This window comes from Rhinopithecus bieti, unplaced genomic scaffold (assembly GCF_001698545.2).
Source record: "Rhinopithecus bieti isolate Rb0 unplaced genomic scaffold, ASM169854v2 scaffold_2408, whole genome shotgun sequence".
NCBI lineage: Eukaryota > Metazoa > Chordata > Mammalia > Primates > Cercopithecidae > Rhinopithecus > Rhinopithecus bieti.
Window position 1 is genome coordinate 115898 of NW_016803672.1, and position 26550 is coordinate 142447.

General features: G+C 54.9%; 1 protein-coding gene across 2 annotated transcripts; it reads right to left on the reverse strand.

The window, feature by feature from the left end:
- Window positions 1-526: 526 nt before the first annotated feature.
- IL2RB (interleukin 2 receptor subunit beta) lies at window positions 527-23900 on the reverse strand. 2 transcript variants are annotated; one of them, XM_017848109.1, is made up of 10 exons: window positions 23722-23900; window positions 17665-17785; window positions 17120-17234; window positions 16046-16124; window positions 12893-12998; window positions 11450-11598; window positions 10097-10262; window positions 9201-9315; window positions 6248-6332; window positions 527-3128 (listed from the first exon to the last, which is right to left on the reverse strand). In XM_017848109.1, the coding sequence occupies exons 2-10, from the start codon at window positions 17750-17752 to the stop codon at window positions 2376-2378; spliced, it is 1656 nt and encodes a 551-aa protein (XP_017703598.1). In that variant the 5' UTR covers window positions 17753-17785; window positions 23722-23900; the 3' UTR covers window positions 527-2375. The 2 variants fall into 2 exon arrangements, with proteins under 2 accessions (XP_017703598.1, XP_017703602.1); XM_017848113.1 differs by lacking the exon at window positions 17120-17234 and having other exon boundaries at window positions 23722-23898.
- Between the last annotated feature and the right edge of the window lie 2650 nt (window positions 23901-26550).

Sequence of the window (26550 nt, forward strand, 5' to 3'; positions counted from 1 at the left end):
GAGTAACATGAAGATTTTTCTTTAAATAAATGTATTTCAACAAAAATGAATTGACCTAAAGAAAAAATATTAAGAAAATAATCACAAAGATGGTACACACAGACCATTGAAAGATACGGATGTATACATACATATATCACAAATGATTAAGACTTAAAAAAATATAACCCTCCCAAGAAGTGGGAGCCTCCCAAAGTGGAGCAGGCAAATACAATTTCCATTTAGGGGGATAAAGAAACTGACTTGCAGAGAGGTTTAGTATGTACCTGAGTTTGAATCCTGGTGCTACCAACCATCAGCTGTGTTTCTCCACCTCCCTGGACCTGTTTCCTAATCGGCAAAATGGGGAATAAAGCACCTGCTTCTCAAGGTTGTTTCCAGATGATGAGAGACGACGCCCAGGCCATACTGGCACAGAACACACAGCAAAGGTGTGGAGCCCCTTGGGGTCTGAAACATTCAGGACCCTATGGCAGGAAGTGAGACTGTCCCATAATTAAGCTCTTTTCAAGGCACAGACCCAAGACTCAGACAACCCCAAGAAAAGGGAGTTTATTTTGGATATAAAGGCAACAGGAATCCTGACCAAATGGTCGGCAGCCCTCTCGGCGGTAAGTATTTTTGTATTGGGAGCCCAGGGTCCTCTGCTTAGTGGCTCAACGCTTGTCTACGTTTTCCAGGGAGCCTTGTTCACGAGCACCTGCACCCAGGGGCCTCCCTCCCTGAGTTCAAACGCTCGAGACAGAGATGATCTGATTGGCTAGTTCAGGCCGGGGCTACCTGATTGGACAGAGCTTGGTGCCAAGCCCCCTCATAGGCTGCTGGTCAGCCTGTGGGGGCGTGTGGTCAGGTGCCCAATCAGCTGTGAGCAGGGCCTATAAGTGCAGGTGCTTGAGGGCTGCCAGGTCAGAGTTAGCTGGGACTGGGTCACTGTCCTGCTGGGATAGAAGGTTGTCTGAGCCATTGCAATGTGATCTGCCTGAGGCAGAGGAAAGATAAGTGGAGGGGTCGTGGTGGGGGGCACGAGAAGGAAGGGGCCAGTTGTGTGAGAGAGGGAGGACTGCCAGGTGGGGGGTGAGCCCCTTGCAGTAGGGGGCATGCCAGACCTAATGGGCACAGGACTCTGCCTTTCTGTGTGAATGTCATGTGCAGGGAGCCCAGACGAGGTGGTGCCAGGTAATTAATTCATTCATCCAGGGTATACCATGGGGCACTGGGCACTGTGTCTGGGGCAGTGAAAGATGATGAGGCCCTGCCCTGTGAAGCTGCCCTTCTGAAGGCCAGTGTGCCAGCCCCTGAGCTGCAGAGGAGACCCTCCGGTGGAGGGGGAGTGAGAGGTCCCAGGCCTGGCAGCATCAGGGCCCACCACTAGGAGGGGACTGCTGCCTGGGCCTCGGACTCCAGGGTTTACTCTCCAGCAGCTTCTCTTGTGGGTCTGTGAAGCCACTGTGGGAAGATGCAGCAGGCGTCCACTTTGTGGGGGCATCTGCGCCCATACTTGGGCCCCAGCATTAAGGATGCAGCAGCCAAGCACTCAGGTCTCAGAGATCCCAAGGGAAGAGTAACAGGGCCTCTTTCTCCAGGCGCCCTGGGTCCCTGACAGCTTCTCCCTCCAGCACTGATGCTAGAAGTTTCTGGCAGATTAAGGGAGACAGTGCTTCCCTCCAGGGGAAGCAAAATCGGCATTTGAGGGGTCAGGGAAGTTTGTCACCCAGATAAGGGGGAGAGCACAGCAGGCCCAGGGAATAGCGCATGCAACAGAGGGGGTGTGCGGGAGCTCCAAGTGGCTCAGGAGAATGGTAGGAGGACTGCAGAAGGAGCTGTCCCCACACGACACCGGAGGTGAAGGACCACGCTGAGAAATGGGGCTGAGGGCAGTGGGGCCTGTGCAAGGTTTTGAACCGAGGAGGAGCATGGCCATATTTGGGTTTTGGGTTTTGGAAAGCACACTCAGGCTGCCCTGTGGAGGTGGAGGGGAGGGGAGGAGGCTGGGGCCGAAAACCCAGGGAGGAGGTCAGGGCAAGGAGCCCTAGAGAGCCGCGAGGACTGATACTGGTGAATAGCTGCAGGGCTGGAGAGGAGTGATGCTTCAGAGCCTAAACTCGTAGGACTCTGTGATTAAAGAGGGAGTTGGGGAATTACCGCCCCCCTGCAACACACACAGTTCCTGGCTCGGGCAGCAGGACCAGGGAGCAGCAATGGAGGTTTGGAAATGGATGGGCCAAGTGTGCAGGACTGGGTGGGGGCCATTGGGGTGGAGACGTCCGGCGGCAACTGGACACTGAGTGTCCTCATCAGTGCACTGAGTACCCTCGACAGGGTCCTCCTCAGGCTCCGCACAGAGCAGGCAGCTGCCTGCCTCCCTGGCCATCTGTCTACACCAAGTGAGTTGGGTCCTGATCCTGGAGTTCTTGGAGGGACAAGTAAGCATCAGTGTTCAGGGGCAGGCGAGCATTAAGAGCCCTGACCTCCCCCTGCCCAGGAGGCCTCACCCAGGGGAATCCAAACGGCTCCCTGGGGCCAGGGTCAGGGACCTCCTCCCCAGCCTCTCGCAGCACCAGCTCAGGGAATGGCTGAAAATCCACCAGGTCTGGGACTCCTGGGGTGGGAGGCCCCAGGGGCTGGGGGTCCCAGTCTCTGGGGACTCTCTCCTGCAGGGAAGCGGGTAGCCTCTCTTCACCAGCCCCGCTGCCCCCAGGGGCAGTGCTTGGGGGGCTGGGGCCACCAAGGAGACTGGGGGAGAAGAGCAGCAGGTCATCCCCGGAGGGGAAGGTGCAGTAGGCGTCGTCCTCCGCTGACAGAGGCCACAGGGGTTGGGGGGAAGACCCTGTGGGCGTGCCGGCCCCACCCTCATCAGGCTCTTCCTCTGCGTAGGGATCATAAGTAAAGTACACCTGGCAGGCCTCTATCTCCAAGGCATCCGGGAGGTGGAAGAAGAAGTAACCCTGGTTGGTGAAGCAGCTGGTCAGTGAGCGGTTGCTGCTTAAGGATGAGGGCTCAGGCACCTTGTCCTGCTGCAGGAGCAGCTGTGTCACCTTGTCCCTCTCCAGCACTTCCAGTGGTGAGATCTCAGGCGCCAGGCCACCAGGGCTGAAGGACGATGAGGGGAAGGGCGAGGAGAGCCATTTCTGGCGGGAGAAAGGCGGGGGGTGGGTGAGTGGGGACTTCCTTCACCTTCCTTCACCCTCCACCCCTTCCTCTGGACTCTCAGCAGCTCCTAACTCCTCCTCCTGAAGCAGTTGACCCAGAGATGCCCCCTGTAGGAAGCCCTCCCTGACTATAGCCCCGCACTCCCCCAACTCACCTACTGGCTTGGGGAGCCCTCTGGGCCACCAGCCCAGGGAGACTGCCTGAGCCACAGTCCAGCATTGGCCTGCCTGGCTCCCAGTAGTGCCCAGGAATGTTTGCTTGCTGAAGAGTGACTGTTTATTGGACACCTGCTGTGAGCCTGGCACTGTTCTAGATGCTGGGGACCCAGGAAAGCAGAGAATCCTCAGACTGTCCAGTGGGTACTAGCACAAGTGTGTGAATTGATCCATCCATGCCAAAGCAGAAGGGCACTGAGAGCACAGCCTGTTCACCTTACAGATGCCCAGAGACGGGACACGCCCCAGCCCCGATCACAGACCGGCAGGCGGCAGAGCTGGGACCCAGGGTCTCCGCTTACACTGTGGTGGGAACGTCTCTTGTGGGAGCTGATGGTTTCCTGATTCACCTCTCCCCTAGTTCTCTGTGGTCCCCACCCCCACCCGCTCCGCCTCCCATCCCCAGAGAGGGGAAAGTGCCCATCAGAGAACTTCTCAGTTGCTCGGGATTCCAGAGAGCCCTGGCAAGGAGTGGGAAGACCCGGGTTCTAGCCCTGGCCCTGGCACTCACTAACTGTGTGACCCTGGGCAGGCTCCTGCACCTCTGTGGGCCTCAGTTTCCACAACAGTTAGCCGCGTCTCTCCTGACTTCCTTGCTGTCACCCATCAGGTCACCAGGGAGACATCAGGTGAGCAAATGGAGATGTAAACACCCAAAACAGGGTAAGACACAGTCTGCACAGCAGAGTGGGGACAGCAGGCCCTCCTGGTGGTGTGACAGCAGGCCCTCGGGTGGGTGAGTTTGGGAGCCCTGACAACCCTCTGTCCCCAGAACCCTCAGCAGCTGGACTTGGCCCCCTAAGCACAGGAGCCAGGCCCAGTGGGCTCCCCAGGCCTCTGTGCCCAGCACGAGGCTGGCGGGTTTCATGGATCTATTTCAGATGAATTAATGAAGCAGCAATGAATGCCCAGTTCTCCTCTCCAGGGGGAGTCCCTGAGGCTGAGTCAGCTGCTCCACAGACACACACACACACGCTCACATGCATGCACACACGCACACACGTGCACACACCACTCAGTTAAATCCACCCCCTTCCCGCAACCAGGAGTTATGTCACAAAAGAAAAGGCTGAGAGAGGCAGAAAGGATAAACTGAGGATGGCAAAGAGGGGTTGCTTGCTGGGCAGAGAGGGAAAAAGCACTGTTCGGGTGAGGTTCATGATATCCGGGGCAAGGGCGGGGCCAGGCAGCAGCCCTGAGTTTGCAGCCAGAGAGGGAGCGGCCGGGCCTGTGGCCAGTGCCCGTGAGCCAGGAACCCACTGCCTGTGGCCAGCTACTTCCTGGGCCTGAGCCTCTGCCCACAATGCCCTGAAAGGGGCTTCAGGAGAAGCTCACGCCCCTCACACACACTCCCACACTCGCACACACATTCCAGGATCCCCTGGGAAGTGCGGTGGGCCTTGTGGCCCCTGTGGGTCCTAGGGTAGAAGGATAGGTCTCTCAGCCAGATGCAGAAAAGGTGGGGCCGGCTTTGCCAGCCCCAGTCCCTAGCCACATCATGCCTTCCTCCTCGGGACCCCGCTCCACACACTAGACCCAAGGATGCCCTCATGGGAAGCTGGAATGGTTTGCAGCTCCCACCTCACAATGTTCTAGGGCCATAGAATCAGGACTTGACGCTGGAAGGTATCTGAGCATGCAGCTAATCTAGCTCAGCCTCCAACCAGTTCAATGGGGGAATCTCTATGCTTCGGACACACAGGCAGCCGTGGCTTGCTTGAATACCTTTATAGATGGGAACCTTGCTACCCTCAAGGCTGAGGGAAGAATTTTAAGATAATGCATTCCTGCACATTAAGAGTGCTGCAACTAATGGCCAGGCTCGTTGGCTCACGCCTGTAATCCCAGCACTTTGGGAGGCTGAGGCGGGCAGATCACCTGAGATCAGGAGTTCAAGACCAGCATGGCCAACATGGCAAAACCCTGTCTCTACTAAAAGTACAAGAATTAGATAAGCATGGTGGTGTGTGCCTGTAATCTCAGCTACTCGGGAGGCTGAGGCAGGAGAATCGCTTGAACCCGGGAGGTGGAGGTTACAGTGAGCCGAGATGGCGCCATTGCACTCCAGTCTGGGCAACAGAGTGAGACTCCGTCTCAAACAAAAAAAAAAAGTTCCCTATCTGGTATTACCGTTGCTGGTGTGCTGAACGAACAGGATCTGCCAGCACAAGCTCTCTCCGCCCCACTGTCTGTGCAGACACGCTCCGTGCTTCTCCTGTCCCTGCCCAAAATTCCTGAGCAGGCTCCATATCTTAGCATGGGTACTAACAAGTCTTCCAGTCACTTTGAGTCACAAAACACCGATTCATTTTTAAAGTGCCGGCCCACAGAGCAGCAATGCTCTGAACTCCATCTCAAATTCAGTCATCTCTTCTTCCCCAGCCCGGCCACCACGCCGGGATGATTTTTGTATTTTTAGTACAGACGGGGTTTCACCATGTTGGTCAGGCTAGTCTCGAGCTCCTGACCTCGTGATCCACCTGCCTCAGCCTCCCAAAGTGTTAGGATTATAGGTGTGAGCCACTGCACCCAGCCTGATAGGGTTCTTTTGAACACTGTGTGCCAGGCAAAGTTCTCAGGGCAGGACACATAGTAACACTGTTTTTCTCCCCATCTAACTGGTGGGGAAACTGAGGACCAGGGAGGCTCTATAGGCCCAAGGTCACACAACCAGAAAGCGGTGGAGCTGGGATTAAAACCCAGGCAGTCTGGCTCAGATGGAAAGTGCCAGAGCTGGAGAAGAGACCCATGCTCACCCTGGAGGCTGCTCACTTCAGCGTTTGGTCTCTTCTCACAAAACACAAAATTAGCTACTCCCCTACCACCTCCCCCATCCCACTTACACCCCTGGTCACCTCTGCCTCTCTGCCCCAGCCTCCTACCTGGACATCTCCTCCATGCTCTGAGCTCAGCTGGGAAAAGAACTTCGAAGGGTCTGGGGTGTGACACTTCAGGACCTTCTTCAGCCTGGACAGAGAAGAGAAGGGAAGGAGAATGGGAAGGGCCATGGTGTCCTGCCATCAGTGCCACCACTGTGGATGCCAGGCACAGAGCCATACCACATTTACTCATGTATTTATTCCACCAATACTAAGTGCTCACTGTGGGAGGACGCTGTGTTGGGCACTGGGGAGACAAGAATAGCCAACAAAAGAGGTCCCTGCTCTCAAGAAGCTGACATTCTGATGGGGAGACAGACACAAAGCATGTTGCAACATCATCATTCATTCTGTGGAGACAGAGAGCAGAGTGCTACAAGAGACGGGGAGGTGGGGGTCAGTGGGGGCGAACACACAAGCCAGAGCGGTCAGGGATGGAGATGGCTAGAAAAAGTGGAGTGAACCAGGAGGAGGGAGAGGGGAGAGAGGCTTCCTTGTCAGGGCTGCCATGGATGGTGGTTCAGGTTGTGCACTGCCCAAGGGCATTAGGCTTGGGCAGGAAGTGGGAGAGGTGGTGGTAAGTGAGGCTGACTTCCAGCCCATGTTCTGCTTGCCAAACTGAGTGCCTGGAACCTGTGTACATCGCCCTGAAGAAAGAGGCACCATATTTGATTGCACAAAGGTTCCACATGACTGGTGGAGGCCCTCAAGGGCCGGGGTGTATTGCAGCACAGTGGGCAGCCTCTGAAGAGCATTAAACAGGAGAATGACATGGTGGAGAAAGGACTGAAGGGGCACAAGAATGACAAGGAGGAGGGCATTCTGGAGGCCACTGAACCCACGCCTGGGAGAGGACCTCTCCCCTTACAAGGACATGGTTTCCCTGAAGGCTTGCAGGGAGCTGTGGGTAAAGGGGATGGGTGGGTGGAGGAATACCTGTCTTCTTGGGAGGAAAGAGGAAACGGGGCTCCAAATACTGCCGAGAACCACGGCTCCAGGACGAGAGTCAGGAGAGCGGCACTCACTACTAACTGGCTATGTGACCTTGGGCAAGTCAGCTGACTTCTCTGGCCAGTCCTGGCATCAGTTAAAAGTCAGTGGTAGCCCCTGACTCACTGCCTTCCCAGTGCTGTGGAAAATCGAGTGAGGTGACGCAGCTAGGCACGCTTTGCAACCTCTTGGGAGAAGCAGGGCTCTCATCAGGGGGCCACATAGCCTGGTCAGAAGTGTCACCTCCTCACTGCTTTGCCCTCCACCAGGTCACGCTCCGCACAGCAGCCAGAGCCACAGAGGGCAAAGTGGATCCTGTCCCACTCCTGGGGAAACCCTCCATGGCTGCTCGGCACACCGCCCAAGTCCTCCCCATGGCCTGAGGTCCCAGGAAACCTCACTGCCGCCACATGTCCAGGTTCAAGTTCAGCTTCCTCCCCAACCCGCTTCTGTCTCCAGCCACACCGCGTCCCTGCACTCTGTTCCTGGAAGGTTCTTCCCTCCTTTCTGCCCAGGGCCTTTGCACATGCTGTTTCCTCTGCCTGGGACACTCTCCTGATCCCCTCCACCCACCCCCACCATGGGCTCCTGCTTCAGATTTCAACAGAATCACCACTTCCTCGGGGAAACCAGCCCTGGCCATGCCCCAGCCCTGCTGTCTGCTCCTGATACAGTCAGCAGTCAGTATCCATGGGTTCTGCATTCACGGATTCAGCCAATCCCTGATCAAAAATATTCAGCGGAAAAAAAAACCCCTCATAGCAATACAACAATAAAAAATAATACAAATTTTTAAAATACAACATAACAACTATTTACATAGCATTTACATTGTATTAGGTATTATAAGTAATCTAGAGATGACCTAAAGTCTCTGGGAGGATGTGTGTAGGTCACACGCAAATACATTGCTGTGTTAAATCAGGGACTTGAGGCCAGGTGTGGGGGCTCACACCTGTAATCTTAGCATTTTGGGAGTCCAAGGCGAGTGGATCACCTGAGGTCAGAAGTTTGAGACCAGCTTGGCCAACATGGTGAAACCCTGTCTCTACTAAAAATACAAAAAATTAGCCGGGTGTGGTGTCATGTCTGTGATCCCAGCTACTTGGGAGGCTGAGGTAGGAGAATCGCTTGAACCCTGGAGGTGGAGGTTGCAGTGAGCCGAGATCACGCCACTGCACTCCAGACTAGGGTGACAGAGTGAGACTCTGTCTTACAAAAAATAAATTAATTAAATAAAATAAAAATCAGAGACTTGAGTATCCACCGGCTTTGGTATCTACCGGGGGGGGAGGGGGGTCCTGGAATAGGTTCCCCCTGGATCCTAAGGAATGGCCGTACATCGACATCCTCCTCCGCCATCCTGATCCCGGTGTGTCGTTACACACCTTCAGGATTGTCTGCCTTCCCGCACTGGGCTATGAGCTGCCTGGAGCTGGGGCACACGCATGTGGCCTGCCACTGTGTTCCCAGCACTTTGAGCTGTACCTGGCATGCAGCTGGTACTCAGTGAATATGAGAATAAGCGAATGACAGTCAGACCTAGATGGCCCGGCAGGGACCCAGACACAGAGACAGCTGACATGAGCACACAGGCATCCCCAGTCCTGACAGCAGTGCTCTGGACAGGGCCGCGGGGGCTCTCCCTGGAGGGCTGCACCTCCCACCTTCTCCTCGGGTTGGTCCCACAGGTTCCCCCTGTGGGGATGGGACACAGGGAAAGGCCAGGTTTTGGACAGGAAGGACTCTCTGGAGGGTAGAGGAAGCATGGGTGTATCAGAGCAGGGGGCCCGGTCCAGAATCTGACCTGGCAAGGTGGCATGTGCGCATGTAAGTGTATGTGTGTGTGTGCATGTGTGTATGTGTGCTTGTGTGCGTGTGTGTGCATGTGCATGTACGTGTGTGTCCATGTGTGTGCATGTTGGCGGGGTGGGAGCATGAAGGAAGGGGAGGAGAACCTTCTTACCATGGCCCGGTGTTCCTGCAGTTGATCAGCAAGTACACTAAGATGATGAAGCCGAAGGCCCCGCTGAGGCCCACGAGGAAGTGGCCGAGCCACGGAATGGTGTCCTTCCCAAGGGCTGCCCGGGCGTGGGAGAAACAGCAAGGACAGGGGTTAGAGAAGTGCCCTCACTCACCCTGGATCACTCCAACACCCTGGTCCAGGGCCCTTCCAGACACTGCTGCCTCTGGAGGGCTGGGGACAGGGTTCGGCTAAGCCCGTCCTCTCTGGGAAGCCAGATTTGATGCTAAAAAGAAATGACACAGTGGCATTCCAAGAGCTCCTCTGGCTCCAGACAGATCCCATGGACCCACCTGGTGAGCCTACAGCCCCCCAACACCCCCACAGCAGCCTGGGCTCCACCTGGCTGCACCCCTCTCTCCACCTGCCTCCAAGCACCGCTTAGAGGACCCCAGGTCTTGCTTGAACTTGAACTCAAAATGTGATGCAATGAGGGACAGATGTCCAGCACACCTGCTGCGGGCCAGGCTGCTGGAATGTCACATGCCTTCCTCAGAGCAGCTCTGCCTCACAGTCAGTGTACCCATTTCACAGATCAGGCCGAGAGATGAAAGCAGCTGACCCCAGCCCCGGCAGAAACCAGGAGTTTGAGATTTCAGGGTGGAGAAAAGTGAAAAGAGCCTTTCTACCCCTCCCCAACTCACAAAGCCCATGGCAAGCCCTGTCCACTCACTGAACCCCTGTTCCTGTCTGAAGAGCGGGCCCCCTGCAGGGTTTCAGCAAATGAGACATGGAGCTGACCACTGTACCCTCACTCCAGGCAGGGAGAGGATGGAGCAGCTCCTCCCCAGCCACCCCTCCTGCCTGAGCCCCCTCCCACCCTTGCTGCCCACCAGTACCTGCAGGCTTTGTCCTGAAGGCCAGGGGCTGGCTCCAGGGGCTCCAGGTCGTGAACTCGCCTTGCAGAGGCTTGACCCGCACCTGAAACTCATACTGGGTGTCTGGGGTGAGCGTCTCCAGGCAGATCCATTCCTGCTTCTGCTTGAGGGTCATCAAGGGGGCCTCCTGGGTCAGAGACAGGACTGTCAGTGCTCACCTCACCTCCCATGGCAGGGCCAGGAGGCTGAGCACCACAGCACCCTCCTCAACCCCTGCCAGTTGCACCACCCCTTCCTTGCCCCCCAAATCTCCCTCACTACCCAGTCTCTGGGGCCTCAAACCCCAGGGTCATCCCCTAAAGCCCAAGTTGTCAGCTAATCAGCTGGTTCCACCTCCAGAACCTGGTTCCATCTCCACAGCCATTCCAGAACCATCCCCCGTCTCCACGCTGCTCTCACCCCAGGCCTGAGCTGTCGCCCTCTCCCAAGCCTGCAGCTGGTCTCTGGTTCTCATTCATGCCTCTCTGCAGTCTAGTCTCCACAGGACCAGAAAGCAGGACATCTCCACACACCTCTACCACCCTGGGTCGCTCTTTTTGCCTCCTCTTGCTCTCCATACACATAGCAGCATCCTGCCTTTGCCATGGCAGGTCTTTCTAATTTTGCAAAACTCTCCCCAGATCTTTGTAGGTGAGCTCCTTCTGGATGCCCAGGTGTCCAAGGGGCCTTCCCTGGTCACCTGAGTCTGAAATAGCCTGTGCCAGTCACTCACTCTCAAATACCTTGCCCCATTGGGTTTTCCTGGTGGAACTTATCACTGTCCCATAGTCTCACTATCCCAGACCCTGTCGCTGTGTCTGCTGACTGCCTGCCTGCCTGCCCTGCCCTAGTCTGAGATTCCTGAGAGTGGAAGTTTGCTGAGCTCACCCTCCACTCTTTCCCCATCATCCAGCGCATAGTAGGTGCTCAGCAAATATTTGTTGAGTGAGCAATTGAGTGAATAAAGAAATGAGTGTAAGTGAATGAATAAGCAACAGACCCACACGGATGTGGAGCAGATGGGCTTTGACACGTGGAGGGGTGGCTTCCCTGGCCTCCGAAAGCCCGCGGGGCTGGGCAGCTGCCTGTCTCCTGGCTTTCTGAATCTTTCCCTGAACCTGCTGCCAGCCGGATCTCCAGGGTTAAGGGGGCTAGATAAGGATGTGGAAGTCGGGCAGGCGGCCCCAGGCAGTGCAGAAAGAGCACAGGAGTGAACTCAGCCACCCACCATCCACCTGGGGCTGATGGGACCTCGCCACAATGAAAAAGGGACAGGACAGGGACCAGGACAGGAAGGAGGAACCAGAGCAGGTGGGGACTGGGCCACATTCTCACCTCCCAGGTGTGGCCTGGGGACAGCGTCCGGGCCTCAAACTCCAGGTGTCTTTCAAAGTAGTGGGAGGCTTCGGAGATTTCCCAGCTTATGTTGCATCGGTGGGTCTCCACGTGGACGACTTGGAGGGAGATGGGAGCCATCAGGCGAACTGGAGACGAGACGGGGGAAGGGAGAGCAGCCAGGCATGACCTCCACCTCCCACTTTGTACCTGCCACTCCTCCCTCCTGGCACCCACCCTACCCCCCACCCAAAGCCCTGCTCCCTCCCTGCCTCCCTCCCTGCCTCCAGGCCTCTCTCAATGATCACCTCTTCAGAGAAGCCTTCCCTGACCACTCACCACTCTGCATCCCCCTTGCCTGTTTCATTTTTATTCCCAGTGCTTATCATTACCTGGCCTATGAAATATATGGTTTGATTTCTTTATTCATTTTCTGCCTCCCCCAGCAGACTGTGAGCTCCTTGAGGGCAGGGACTTGGTTGTCCTCTGCACTTAGAATTGACCTGAGAGCTTTCCATGGATCATCTCATTCATTTCAAGTGTGAATATAACACTGTGTGATTCTGAAGTTAAATGAATCTCAGTTTCTATACTTCTGAGACTCTATAGAACCACATAAGTGATAAGCAGATGCTGAGTGCTGACTACATGGTAAGCAGTTTCTGTGTCTCAGTTCAAAGATGCCTTGCAAGCCTGGTGGGTAGGCAACTCTGATTCTCCCCAAAACTCAGGCTCAGAAAGGTTCGATAGTCTGCCAGTCAGATCACATCCAGGTCAGGCCTGACTCTCACTTTCTCCCCCACTGCTTCCCTGGAGATGGACCCCAAGGTCAGCAGGCAGGCACTCAGGCATTCAACAAACCTTCCCAGACCACTGTCCTGATGAGATCTAGTGCTGGGTGCGTGACAAGGAGACAAAGGGGTGGCAGAGACTCTGCCCTCAGGGTGCTCACGGCCTAGTAAAAGAGACAGGCCTGCAATCAGGCAGTGACAACGCAGGACATACATTCCCAGAAAGAGGAGGTACAAAGGGCTAGGGGAGTCTAGGAAGGCCTCCTGGAGGAAGTGACTCTCAACTAAGCCTCGAAACATGAGTGGGAATTTTCCAGGTGTCAAGAGCCTTCCAGTCAGTGGATCAGCATGCGCGAGGGCTCAGAGGCATGAATAGGCAAGGTGGGTTTGGAGAGCTGGCCTTTGGTTGCAGCAGAAATATAGGCTTCAAGAGGAGGAGTGCAGGGAGGAGGCCCAGGGCTGGATCCTGAGTGGCCTTGAATGCCGCAGTAAGGAGCCAGGACATCATCCCGAGAACAGCGGGCAGTGAGGTGGTCAGATGTGAGTGTGGAAGCTGCGGGGGAGAGAGCCTGGAGCAGGGAGGATCCCAGAGGAGGTGGGAGGAAGGAGGTGCCCAGCCCTGCCCCAGTCCCACCCTGGCTTCCTCACTCACGGTTCTCAAAGGGTTTGAAGTCCTGGATGGCCATCATCCTCCATCGCACCCCTTCACGGCACATCACCCTCAGGGTGACGATGTCCACTGCGGTCAGTTTCTGAGACTGCAAGGGAAGGAGGGCAGGGGTGAAACTTCTGGCAGCTGGGGGCAGGGGAAGGGGGAGGCCACAGGGATGACCAGGGAAGGATGGGAGCCTCTCCACATGCCCCGCCACCCAAGGCAAGGGCAGCAAACGTTTTCTGTAAAAGGCCACATCATAACTACTTTTGGCTTTACAGGCCACATGGTCTCTGTCACGATGACTCAACTCCACCACTGTAGTGTGAAGCAGACACAGACAACATGTAAATGAATATCAGGACCATGTTACAATAAAACTTTATTTACAAATACAGGCAGTGGGCTGGATATGGCCCGTGGGTCAAGGTAGTTTACCAACGCCTGATCTAAAATGAAGTGAGCTGCCTTGAGAGGGAGTGAGCTCCCTGTCACAGGAGGCATGCAAGCTGAGAAGCCCCCACAAAGCTACAGATCTGGAACTGTACCTGTTTAACATTTTTTAGTGTGAAAGGCCCTCCCCTCCCCTATCTCTTCCCATCCCTATGCCTTGAATTTTCTGGAAGAAAACGGCCAGGTATTGAGCATCTCATGTGAGCAGCCACTGCTCAAATGCCTTAGCCCCTCTATACACACAGCATCCATCCCACGGAATGGGTGGGAAGCCTGAGGCTTGGGCTGGTCAAGGGACCTGCCCCAGGTCATGCAGCTGGACAGCAGGGGAGCCCAGGTTTAAACCCAGGTCCTCTGTGTCCCCCTACAGCGTGACTGCATCTCTGAGTCCTGGCCTGTCATGCCTGACAGAGGGCTGCCGAGTGAGCAGCTTAGAGCAGCCTCCCACTGTACAGGTGCCAACCCTGCAGCCCGGCAGCCCTGCGGGAGGAAGCTCCAGTGCAGGCCTCTTAGGATCTGGGGTCCAGGATGCTGATTTCACGGCCAGGACCTCAGGCAGAGTCCTTCTGATCTGCATAAGACCCACTATGAGCAAATCTTGAACCTCATCATTAGAATTCCCCAAACTGGCCAGTTCCTCTCCACCCCATAGACCCTGTCCTAGCCTTCTTATAGCTGCTACGCAGACTAGATTTTCCCAGATCATAGTAGTCTCATTATTATTATTACTATTATTGTTATAAAAATATTGCCAGTCATACATTCTCATGAGCACTCACACTGTGCCGGGCACTCTGGAGAGCACTTTACATGTATTATCTCATTTAATTCTGTCAACACCCTTGGACACAGGCACTGTCACTATTTCCATTCTATAGCTGAGGAGACTGAAGCACAGAGAACCTTAGGGACTTGCCTGAGGTCACACAGCTAAGAAATGGTGGAACCAGGATCAGAAACCAGGCCACCTACAGAGCTCCCTGCCCGGGCACAGCATCCGGTTCCAGAGGCTGTGATTCTCTCAGCTATACTGTGTGACTCCATCTTCACACTCTCCTGCCCCTCAAGAAGACTTATAACCTGATGGTGGTTGGAAGATGTGGTCTCGGTGTCCTTGGAGCCCGCTGTTGCCCAGGACGCTTTGACAGACAATAATTTGATGTACACCCATATGGACATGGCCATGTGCCCTGCAAAAGGCAGCCTAATGCAATGGTGAAAAGCCCGAACTGGGAGCCCACAGGCCTGGGTTCAATCCCAGCTCTGTACTTCCTGGCTGTGTGACCTTGGACAAGGACCATACCTCTTTGAGCCTCAGTGTCTTCACTGGTAAGAAGGGGACAGCGCTGATGTTTACCCATGGGGCTGGAGGTGATGGCAGCAGCTGCCCATCTGGAGCGGCCGCTGCTAAAACTCTGTCTGCAGTGGGGAGGCGTAGCTGGGGCCTCCTGCTCCACGGAGCAGGTAGGAGCCCTGCCTTCCCAGGCAGGATTGCAGCTGCCTAAGTCTTGGCTGTGGGCCCAGACCTCCTGGTGCTCTTGGGGGCTGGGATTAGGCAAGAGCCCCACTCTCCTGGGTGCAGCTGCAGGCACCCAAGTTGCGACTGCAGAGCCAGGCGTCCCTGCACTCTCAGAGGCTGGGAAGGTCTCCACTGCCTCCGCAGGCTCAGAGCTATCTGTTCCCATTGCCTGGCCTTTCCCCTGCTTCTGGCACCCGATCTGATCCTGGAGGCACGGTCGGGGCTACACACTCCATGGATCCAGTGCGAGTTGGGGACAAGCGGGACCCCCGCCCCTTCTGAGGTAGCCAGGAACTCTCCTGGGGCAGCTGCAGCTTCCCAAGCCTGGACCCAGGCATCTCTGCTCCCCCTACAAGCTCAGGGGTGTCTGCTCCCACTGTCTGGCCTCCCCCTGCTCCAGTGCCCACTCCAATCTCAGAGCGGGGCCAAGCCCAGGCACTATCACAGCCTGGCACACTCGAGGCAGCACTGACTCACTGGCCCCAGCTGCCTTGGCCTCCTCTGGACTTTAGGTGCCAATGAGCACAGGGGGGTGGGAAGCCACGGGGGCGCAGGGGGCAGCTTGACACTGGCCTGCAGGTGCCCCTTGGCCCGAGCAGCCTGGGCAGAAGGGGCCAGGTCTCCGGTAAGGTCCCACTTTCAGGCTGGGGAGGGCCTGAAAAACAAGGCCCTTGTTGGGCCTTGACCCAACAAGGTAGGTACCATTATTATGCCCATTTTACAGAAAGGGAGATTGGGGCACAGGGGTTGCCCAATGTCACCCAACTGGCGAGCCAGAGCTGGAGCATCCAGCTCCAGAGTCTACACCCTTCACCCCCCACACTGCATTGTGCTGCCAAGACCCCGGAAAGAGCTGGGGGTGGTCATTACAGTTACTGGAGTGCTGTCTTACTTGATAAGGAACACAAGCGTCACAGGAGCTACAAAGCGCAGGGGAGATGGCAGGAGCAGAAGATGCCTCACATACAGAGGGCATGTCAGCCCTGGGGCAGGCCTGAGTCCATGCCCAGGGGTGTCACCTGTTTTTCTCTGCCTCCTCCTCAGCACTGGGCATCCTGCTTGGCCATAGCCCCGGCCATTGGGCCCCAGTTGTTCCCCTGGTATCCGGCCCACCCGAGATCACAGCCCGGAGCTGGGAGACCACCTTCTCCCTGCACTCTCTCCCTGGGTGGGTTACTCACATTTGGGTCTCCAAGTATCAGGTTGCAGGCCCAGGATGCTTGACTCACAGGGAGCAGTTCACAGGTTTGGTTCCACCACCTTTCATGGCAAAAGACCCTCCTTAGAAGAACAGGAAGGACCCACACAACTGGCCCAAGGGACCTTTCTCAGATGTCTCTGCTGCCAGGATGGCACCAGGCAGCAAGGCCAGGCTGGGGCTCCTGTGCCAACCTCCATGAGGGGCACTGCCTCCCCCACTGGCTCCATGGTATTCCTCCCTCATGGGTACCTTGTCCTGCCCCCTCATCCCAGCCTGCTCCCACGGCAGCTGGAGTGATCTAGAAACACAAACCAGTTCAAGGCAGGCAGTCTTCCCCACCTAGAGCCCTCCAAAGCTCCATGAGGCTTAGGATGAAGACAGATCCTTAAGCAGGTGTTCAGAGCCCTGTGGGATCACCACCCACCCAGAAGCCAGGGCCCAAACCTGCTTTGCCCCTCCATGTCCCTCCCCATTTTCCCCCGCCCCACACCCTGTGGAATCCACCAGGGCCCAGCCACCTCTCTATGACCTTCCCCTTCTCCCTGACTCCAACAAGCCTACCTGGGGTCAGTCCCTCACTCACTGGCCACCTGGATGTTTACATCACAGTGACATCTCTCTCCCAGCCCCGTCACCCCAACCACTCCCAGGTTCCCTGTCCCCACAGCTGCCTACAGGGTCTCTCAAAATCCAAGATTATCCAAAAAGCTTGGGGTCCCTCCTTTCTCCCCACTTCCTCTCTGCTTGCCTCTAGAGTAGAGTTCAGCCTTGGCATAGCAGGCTTGCAGCTCAGTGTCCCCAAACTACCCTGTCCAGTTCATCCCCAGCCCCTCCACTGCAGCCTGGACTCCACCCAGGTTCTAGAAGTCTAAATAGCTGACTTCCAAATTATCTTAAATGATCCCTTGATTCCAGGTCTGGGCCCCAACTCCTGTGATTCGAACAGTCTGTGGGTCCCATTAGTCCAAGATTCTGTAAAGGGAGGCCAATGCATAGGATCCAGAATATGAGATCCCACCATCCTAAGATTCTGCAGTGTGGCCAGTGGGCTCACCGTCTGTCCGGCCAGGCATGGACTTGGCAGGAAGTGTCCTGCAGAGCCCCATCTTGGCTCCAGACACAGGAGATGTTGGCTTTCGAGTTGTAGAAGCATGTGAACTGGGAAGTGCCTGCTGGGCAAGACGAGGTGTGAGTGTTGACTGCAGGTGCCCATGGCCCCCCAAGGCATGCCCGCTGCCCCTGCACCTGGCACCCATGCCTGCCAGAGGAGAAGGTGGGTAAGTCTGGCAAGCAGAGAAGGGATTCATGGACCCACTTCAGAGAGGAGGAAATGGAGCCTCAGAGCCTGCAAGTTCCCACAGGCAAACTAAGGCAAGGCAGGGACAGAAAGTAGCACATGCTTGTGGCTTGGAGAGGAGTGTGTGTGTTTGTGTGTGTGCATTCGTGCATGCGTGCCAGGGCGGGGGTCCGGGACAGAGGGTGAGGCGGGAGGTGGACACCTGGTCTCTGGCCCCAACCCCTTCTGGGAAGAGGCTTTAGCAGGGCCTTAGCCATCTCCCCGTAGGGAAAGCACAGCTGTCCAGATGTCAAGGTCCTTACCGTTCACTGCTGCAGATGCCCAAGAGGTAGCCAGAGGCAGGAGGAGGATGAGGAGGGGCAGACGCCAGGACAGAGCAAGGGTCGCCATTACATCCACAGGGTGGAGCCAAAGAAGGAAGCCCTGATGGGAGAGGAGAAAGAGAGAGCACATGTAAATACACATCCCAGGTCTCACTGCCCCTAGAGGCAGGCTGGGCCCGCCCCCTCAGTGTGCATGGTCTGCACTCCCCAGTGCCAGCTCAGTCCAGCCCCAGGGCCTTTACACCTGCTAGTCCCACCAACCCACACATGCTCACACCCTTCCTTCAAGTTTCTGCTCAACTGCCACCTCCTTCGAGAGGTCTTCCTTGACTAGAATACATAAAGAAGCATCCATTGTGGCCAGGCGTGTGGCTCACACCTGTAATCCCAGCACTTTGGGAGGCTGAAGCAGGCAAATCACCTGAGGTCAGGAGTTTGAGACCAGCCTGACCAATATGGTGAAACCCCGTCTCTACTGAAAAATACAAAAATTAGCTGGGCATGGTGGTGGGCGCCTGTAATCCCAGCTACTCAGGAGGCTGAGACAGGAGAACTGCTTGAACCCAGGAGGTGGAGGTTGCAGTGAGCCGAGATGGCGCCACTGCACTCCAGCCTGGACGACAGAGTAAGACTCTGTCTCAAAAAAAATAAAAGAAGCACCCTTTGTTAGTCACGACTCCCCGACATTTTCATCACAGCATTATTTATTTGTTGCTTATGGACTGATTTATGTTTCCCTCTATCTCTCTTCACAAACATACACAGAGTCACATAAGCTCACTAAGGACAGGTATTTTTGTGTTTGGTTCATTGCTAGGTCCACAGTTCCTAGAACAGTGCCCGGCACATAGTAGGCATCGGGCAAAAAAATTCTTGAACAAACAAGTGATGGAATAAATATAGACAGAGCTAAAGTCAGCAGGCAGAGGGGCTTCCAGAGGGCTCTGAGGCTAGCCCCTGCCTCTGCCCCTCACGCTCCCTCGAGGGAAGTGAGGCAATGGTGTGAAAGCATCAGTACGTGAACTCGGAGAGGCAGAAAAGCAGACAGGAGCTTTGATCTCAACACTGAAGAGCCCTAGAGGACAGGGGAAACTGAGGCACAGAGGGCTGCAGTAGCCTTTATGGAGGACCTTGTCCACGCTCGTACTCCCCTACCTGCCTGGAAGCTCTCCCTGGAGGCAGGGCCAGGTTGGTCACCCAGATTATACCCCAGCGAGGAAAGAGACATGAAATATCTAAGCCAGCCCTGTCAGAGGGAGGCTCCAAAGGTTTCCCAGAGTGCCTAGTATGCACTGGCCGCTGGCCACTGGCCGGTGCTTCTTGTTTGTTTGTTTGTTTGTTTGTTTTTGTTTTTGAGACAAAGCCTTGCTTCTCAAGGAACCTCTAGCCGACCATGGAAGCTCCCATTCAGCACACGGGTGAGGCAAGACCACGACTGTCACAATGGAAACGGGAAAGAAACGCAGCTGCCCCTACCCTCTGCAGGGCCTGGGTGTGCGGAGCGGAATGAGAAAGTGAGCACATGGTCACTTCGGGAAGATAAGGGGACTGCTTCCAGGAGAGGTGTTTGGAGCAGGCAAAGGGGGAGGCCGGGAGATGAGGAGGGGGCTTCCAGGGAAAGATGAGGGTGGCTTCAGTCAGAGGGGACAGGAGCAGAGGGGACAGGAGCAGAGGGACAGGAGCAGAGGGGCAGGAGCAGAGGGGACAGGAGCAGAGGGGACAGGAGCAGAGGGGACAGGAGCAGAGGGGACAGGAGCAGAGGGACAGGAGCAGAGGGGACAGGAGCAGAGGGACAGGAGCAGAGGGACAGGAGCAGAGGGGACAGGAGCAGAGGGACAGGAGCAGAGGGGCAGGAGCAGAGGGGACAGGAGCAGAGGGACAGGAGCAGAGGGGACAGGAGCAGAGGGGACAGGAGCAGAGGGACAGGAGCAGAGGGACAGGAGCAGGTGAGTCAAGACATGCGGAGGAGGTGGAGTGTCCTTCCCTCCCTCCTGCTCTTCCATTCCGAGAGCTGCCAAGACCCCCGGGCATTAGGCTTTTTTCCCCCTCTGTTCTCCCTTCTCCAGCGGCTCCGAACTCGAGCTCTCACTCCCCTTCCCTTCTCTCTCTGAGTCTCTCACTGGCTCTAACCCTCAGCTTCCAAGGGTCTTTCTCCAGCTCAGCCCCAAGCCTCCACGTCCCTCCCGATGGTCTGCAGGACTCCCTCACAGCAGGTGCTCCTGGATCCAGCAAAATCCCAGCTCATCCCCAGCTCTTCTCCTATCTGACTTTCAGTTCTGGGACAATCGTACCGTTCCTGTTCCAGGGGACCTTCGCCCCCATACCTAGCCAGCCAGGACACTCCATAGACAGCAGGACAGTCCAATGACTACTTGTTGTCTCTTCCCTGCTCTCACTGGGCCAGCCTCGTGCCATTCCAGCCCAGACGACAGCACGATCCCATCTGTAGGCTCTCACCTGCCTTCCCTGAAGCCCACCTCCAACCACCCACCTCCCTGCCCAGGAACCTGCAGTGGCCCTGTTGCAACCAAAGCCTAAATTCCCACTTTCAGGGCTTTCTGGGACCGGGATGAGGTCAGTCAACCCTTCCAGACTGCCCTCACAGGAGCAGGTGCATGTACCCAGGCCAAAGCACATACACACCGCACCTACCTGCCTGCACAAGCCAGTGGCTCCAGGCGGCCAGGAAACCGACACTCACCCTCCAAAGGTCCTTCCCAAGTCTATCCTTTCCCCTGGGTCCCCTACAGATCCTACCATCCTTCAAGCCCCTTTCAAACGGGCCCTCATGCCTTTTTCCATGAAGCCCTCCCTGATTTCCGTGATGGAGGGCGAGGGCTTCCTCTTCTGAGTGCCTTGCTCCTCCCTCTAGGCTGGCAGCAGCAGAGACCAGCATTGGCCAGGGGCTGGCCCACCAGTATACTTGCTCCAGGGACTGTTGAGCACAGGGCCGAGCACACAGTCAGTGCTCAATAAATGTAGTGAAATGAATGAATGTAGTCAGAGGCCTCAGTACTGCAAGGAAAGCAGAGCTCTTTGGGTGGCCCTGGATTGTCTCGTGGCTTACATCGGAGCCAGCATGGAGCAGGGACCCGCGCCCTGGTCCCGAGAGCCATGGGTTCCATCTCCTAAGGCAGATGTCACAGGAGGGAGAGTCAGAGGCCCACACATTGTCAGAGCTGCAAAGGTTCTTGGAGCAAGCCCAGTCCCTTATTCTACATTTGAGGACATTGAGGTCCAGAGATGGGAAAGCCTTGCAGAAGGTCACATCAGGAGCCCAGCACAGAGCTGGGACCAGAACCCCCTCCACACTGCTCTGCCACCCCCTTAACCACACCAAAACCATTGGCTGACAGGTTACTGTAAACCAGGCTCCGTTTGAAACTCTTGAAATGCAGCAATAAGGGCCTCTGGCAGGGATACGCTTATCATCCCCATTTTCCAATGAGGAAACGGAGGCACCCAGAGGTGAAATGCGTTGCCTAAGGTCATGCAGCGGATGAGAGGCCTTTCTGGAATCTGAATCAGGGCAGACTGCCCAGTGCTCAGGCAGGGATCCTCCCCTCCCGGAACTCCCCAGGCGCGTCTTCCCACCACAACAGCTCACATGACGGTAAATATGCACTGGTGACCTAATAATACTCATGACGTGTACCGAGCACATAGTCTACGCCAAACCTGGGGCCAAGGGCCTCACATATGCCAGCTCATCTAAGCTGCCCAACGGCTTTATTACCCCATTACACAGACGAAGAAACTAAGACTGCAAGTCCCTAACTTGCCCAGGGTCATATACACAGCAAGAGGCGGAGCTAGGCCTCCAGGGTCACTCTCTCAAGCTGTCCCACCCTGCGAGACACTGGTCCCAGAGGTAACACTGGTCCCAGAGGTCAGGCTGCCACCCTCCCTGCCCTGGGAGTCCGGGCCCAGCAGCTCACAGAAAGACCGGCAGGTGCTTCTCCTGAGTACCATGGGTTCACCTTTGCCTGGCCCACCGTCTCCACAGGAGGGCGAGCTCCCCAGGGTGGGGGCTGCTTACCTCTTTCTTGGGATCCTCAATAGCAGAGGGCACAGGGTTGGGACTCCAAAGAGTGCAGAGCCCAACCAGGGACTCCCACAGCCTCTGGGCCCCTTCACGCTCAGTCATGTCAGCCTGGCCCTGGGGCAAGGGGACCATCAATGTTTTCTGTGGGTGTCACCCCAGGTCAGGCCCAGCCTCAGGATGACCCCATGCCCAGGACAGGACCTGCAGAGAGCTCCAGTGTGGGAGGAAGGTGCTGGGGGACAAAGGGGTGCAAGGTCAAAGGAAGGTTAGGGGCAAACCACAGGCCCAGCCTAGAGGCAGCCAAGCAGGAGGAGAAAGCGCCATCTGGGGTCTGCTTCCCGCCGCCTGGAGCCCAGGGGTGCAGCGATGCTTGGAGAGGACAGAGTCCGGGGAGGACGGTGTGGGAGTGCCAGAGGGGCACAGAGCTGAGGGAGTGCCTGACAGTCACCGAGGCTGCACCCTCATTCTGCAAGGGGGAAGCTGAGTCTCAGGGAGGCCAAGGAACCCACTCAAGGTCGCACAGTGAGGAGAAGCCCAGCCTCGGGTGACAGCAAGTGGAGCCTGGGACCTCGAGTTTGAGCACCCCCTCCTGGGTCCTCAGGCACACCCATACGTGCCCTGTCGTTCATGACTCTGAAACCAGTCACACCCACAGATGCCTACGTCCCCACCACAACCCTGCAAGGTGGGTCTCGCTGCCCCATTTGATCCATGCCAGAACTGAAGCCCGGAGCGCCTGACCCGAGCCATCTGATTTCCAGAGAGATGCTGCTGGGGACAGGGACTGGCGCCTGCTCTCTCTCTGCCTATGCTGTCCTGAGCGCTCGCGGGTAGTTCGGCGTTTAGCCCTCCCTACAGCCCCACAAGGAGGCTCTAGTTTGCTTCCTTTTTGCCAAATGAGGAGACTGAGACACAGGTCAGCCTCTCGCCCAGGCAAGAAGGGCGTAGAGCTAGGATTTGAACCTGGTGAGGTGCAGTTTGGGGCCCCTGCTGCCATCAGGGGTACGTGGTGGCTGGGGCAGGGCAGTAAAGCAGGAGTTCGGGAGCCCATGGTGCGTGCCACCTGACCTCCGAACTCGATGGGGCCTATGTCCCCTCGTCCTCTCTGGCCACCTCCACCTGCCACCCCCATGCTCCCACACACAGTGTTTGTCTCTTGCTATTTAGCTTCAGGGGCTTCCCCAGCTGGGTACGGGACCCTGGCTATGGGGGAAGGAAGGGGACCCTTGGGGATAGCTCAGCCCCTCACTCCACCTCCCTCCCCCGAGGTGCTACAAACACAGTTAAGGGTGGGAGGCTTTGGCTCCCAGGAGAGGAGAGAGCATGAGCTCCAGGCAGCCCCAAAGATGGGGTCCCATCCCCAATGCCTGGAGATGCTACTGACCTGTCCAGTCATGCAGCCAAGGGAGAGACAAATCCAGACTGAAACCCAGGGCTCTGCCTCCAGCCTGGGCCTCCCAGAGGCCTCGAAGCACACTTCACTTCACAGATGGCTCTCCAAGAGGACCCTTCTCTCCCCACTGACTCCACAAGCCTCCTGATGAGCACTCGACACAGAGGTGCCTCCCCCAGTATATGGGCCCCACTCCACAGAGGTCAGGAGGGGGCTCCTGCCTGTCCCACCCCGTATCCCGTACCCTCTCTGGGCACCCAGGCTATCCACCCACCCCTTCTCCACCTCTCCAGGTTGGGGGCCCAGCACACAGGGCCCAGCGAAGCCCCCCATCCCACAGCAGCCGCTAGCCTCCCCTGAACGGGTTGGGAAGGAGGGGTGACCTGGGACTGAGGAACGCTTTTTCCTCCAGCCGGGAGCCCTGAGAGCTGGGCCTACGCCCTCCCCAGGGGAATTCTAAGATAAAGTTGGGGGGATGGGAGGACCGGCAGAAACTGCTGGGGGAACTGAGTCAGAGCTGAAAGTCTTCTCTGTGACTTTCACTCCCAGCCCCCTGGCTGGTCCCACAGGGGCTGGGAGGGAGGCAGGGGAGCATCACCTGGCTGAGACATGGGGCGGTGGCAGCGCGCGCTCTCCAGTCCTCCCCGCTGCTGGGACCGTGGCCATCTCTCCAGGGCCCTGCTCAGCTCTGGCCCAGGAGACAGCTGCGGCTGCTGGGGCCACAAAAACTAAAAGCCCAGAGCCAGCCCACTTCCTGTGCAGAGAATAGAGGGGCAAGGCCTGGGGTGGAGAGGCGGGGAGACGAGGCTTATGAGAAAGCCTGAAACTCCTCAAGCACCCAGGGCCAGATAAAGATCTGCCTCCTACGCTGGGGGCGGCACACACACACACACACACACACACACACACACATTCACACACACTCACTGTCAAATAGGGGCCTAGCTGCACACAGGAGCCAAGGGAACACAGACCCCCCCCTCCCCTTCTACATCACCCCCATGCCCACTCACACGGACTACCCAACACCTCTGATGCCTCCATCCGGTCACACACGTACCCACTAACACATAGGCTTCACACAAGCAGGTCCCTCTAGGTGACCCCAGAGTCTCACGAGCCTGCAACGCACCATCTTTCAGAGACTCCTTTTTCACCTAGCCTTCCAGAAAGCCCCTTACTCTGTTTAGCATTCAGAGACGACTGCTTTTTTTTTTAATTTTTAATTTTGTGGGCATGTGGTAGGTGTCTATATTCATGAGGCACATGAGCTATTTTGATATAGGCATACAATGTGTGATAATCACATCAGGGTAAATGGGGTATCCATCACCTCAAGTATTTATCCTTTCTTTGTGTTACAGTCCAATTATACTCTTTCAGTTATTTTTAAATGTACAATAAATTATTGTTGACGAAAGTCACCCTGTTATGCTATCAAACACTAGATCTTATTCATTCTATCTAATTACGTTTTCGTATCCAACAACCATCCCCACCTCCCCAACCCCCACTGCCCTTCCCATCTCCATCACTGCCCTTCCCATTTCCATGAATTCAATTGTTTTAATTTTTAGCTCCCACAAATAAGTGAAAACATGTGAACTTTGTCTTTCTATGCGTGGCCTGTTTCACTTAATATAATGACCTCTAGTTTCAAACATGTTGTTGCAAAGACAGGATCTCATTCTTTTTTATGGCTGAATAGTACTCCATTATGTATATGTACCACATTTTCTTTACTCATTCATCTGTTGATGAGCACTTAGGTTGCGTCCAAATCCTGGGTATTGTGAACAGTGCTGCAATAAATGTGAGAATGCAGATATCTCTTCCATATATTGATTTCCTTTCTTCTGGGTATATACTCAGCAGTCGGATCGCTGGATCATACGGTAGTTCTGTTTTTAGTGTTTTGAGGAATCTTTAAACTGTTCTTTATAACGGTTGTACCGACTTACATTCCCACCAACAGTGTACAAGGGTCCTCTTTTCTCCCCATCCTCATCAGCATTCATTATTGTCTACCTTTTGGATAAAAGTCATTTTAACTGAGGTGAGATATCTCATTGTAATTTCGAGGTGCATTTCTCTGATGATCAATGATGTTGAGCACCTTTTCATAGACCTGTTTGCCATTCATATGTTTCCTTTTGAGAACTATCCAGATCATTTGCCCAATTTTTGATGGAATTGCTATAATCTTTTTTCTGTAAAGATGTTTGAGCTCCTTATCTATTCCGGTTATTAATCCCTTGTCAGATGGTTAGTTTGCAAATGTTTTCTCCAATTCTGTGGATTGTCTCATCACTTTGCTCATTATATCCTTTGCTGTGCAGAGGCCCTTTAACTTGATGTGATCTCATCTGTCATTTTTGCTTTGGTTACCTGTGCTTGTGGGGTACTGCTCAAGAAATCTTTGCCTAGTCTCATGTCCTAAAGAGTTTCCCCAATGTTTCTTTTTAGTAGTTTCATAGTTTGAGGTCTCAGATTTAAGTCTTTAATCCATTTGGATTTGATTTTTGTATATGAAGAGAGATACCCAGTTTTCCCAGCATCATTTATTGAGAAGACTGTCCTTTCCCCAAAGGTATGTTTTTGGCACCTTTGTTGCAAATGAGTTCACTGTGAGTGTGTGGATTTTTTTCTGGGTTCCCTATTTTGACCAATGGTTCATTGGTCAATGTGTCTGTTTTTATGCTAGTGCCATGTTGTTTTGGTTACTGTAACTCTGTGGTATAATTTGAAGTCAGATAATGTGATTTGTCCAGCTTCGTTCTTTTTACTTAGGATAGCTTTGGCTACTTTGCATCTTTTGTGGTTCCATATAAATTTGACGATTATTTTTTCTATTTCTGTGAAGAATGTCATTAGTATTTTGATAGGGATTACATTGAATCTGTATATTTCTTTGGGTAGTAAGGACATTTTAACAATATTGATTCTTCCAATCCATAAACATGGAATACCTTTTTATTTTTTGTGTCCTCTTCAGTTTCTTGCACCAAACGTTTTATAGTTGTCATTATAGAGATCTTTCACTTATTTGGTTATGTTTATTCCTAGGTATTTTATTTTATTTGTAGCTATTCCAAATGGAGTTATTTTCTTGATTTCTTTTTCAGATTGTTTGCCGTTGGTACACAGAAATACTGCTAATTTTTGTATGTTGATTTTGTATTCTGCAACTTAATTGAATTTGTTTATCAGTTCTCATAGTTTTGTGGTGGAGTTTGTAGGCTTTTTGAAATATAAGATCATATTGTCTACAAACAAGGATAATTTGACTTCTTCCTTTCCAATCTGGATGCCCTTTACTTCTTTCTCTTGTCTGTTTGCTCTAGTTAGCACTTCCCAGAGATGACGATCAGGTCTTTGTGAACAATTTGACGGCCACTTATTGAACATTCTAGAACCTTCCTCTTCC

Bases quoted from the DNA above. Each gene is read 5' to 3' on its own strand.
- IL2RB (XM_017848109.1), bottom strand. From the start codon at position 17,752: ATGGCGACCCTTGCTCTGTCCTGGCGTCTGCCCCTCCTCATCCTCCTC. The intron at 12,999-16,045 runs GTGAGTAACCCA...CTTCCCTTGCAG, and splicing joins TGATACTTGGAGACCCAAAT to TCTCAGAAACTGACCGCAGT. The intron at 6,333-9,200 runs GTAAGAAGGTTC...TTCTCTGTCCAG, and splicing joins TGCAGGAACACCGGGCCATG to GCTGAAGAAGGTCCTGAAGT.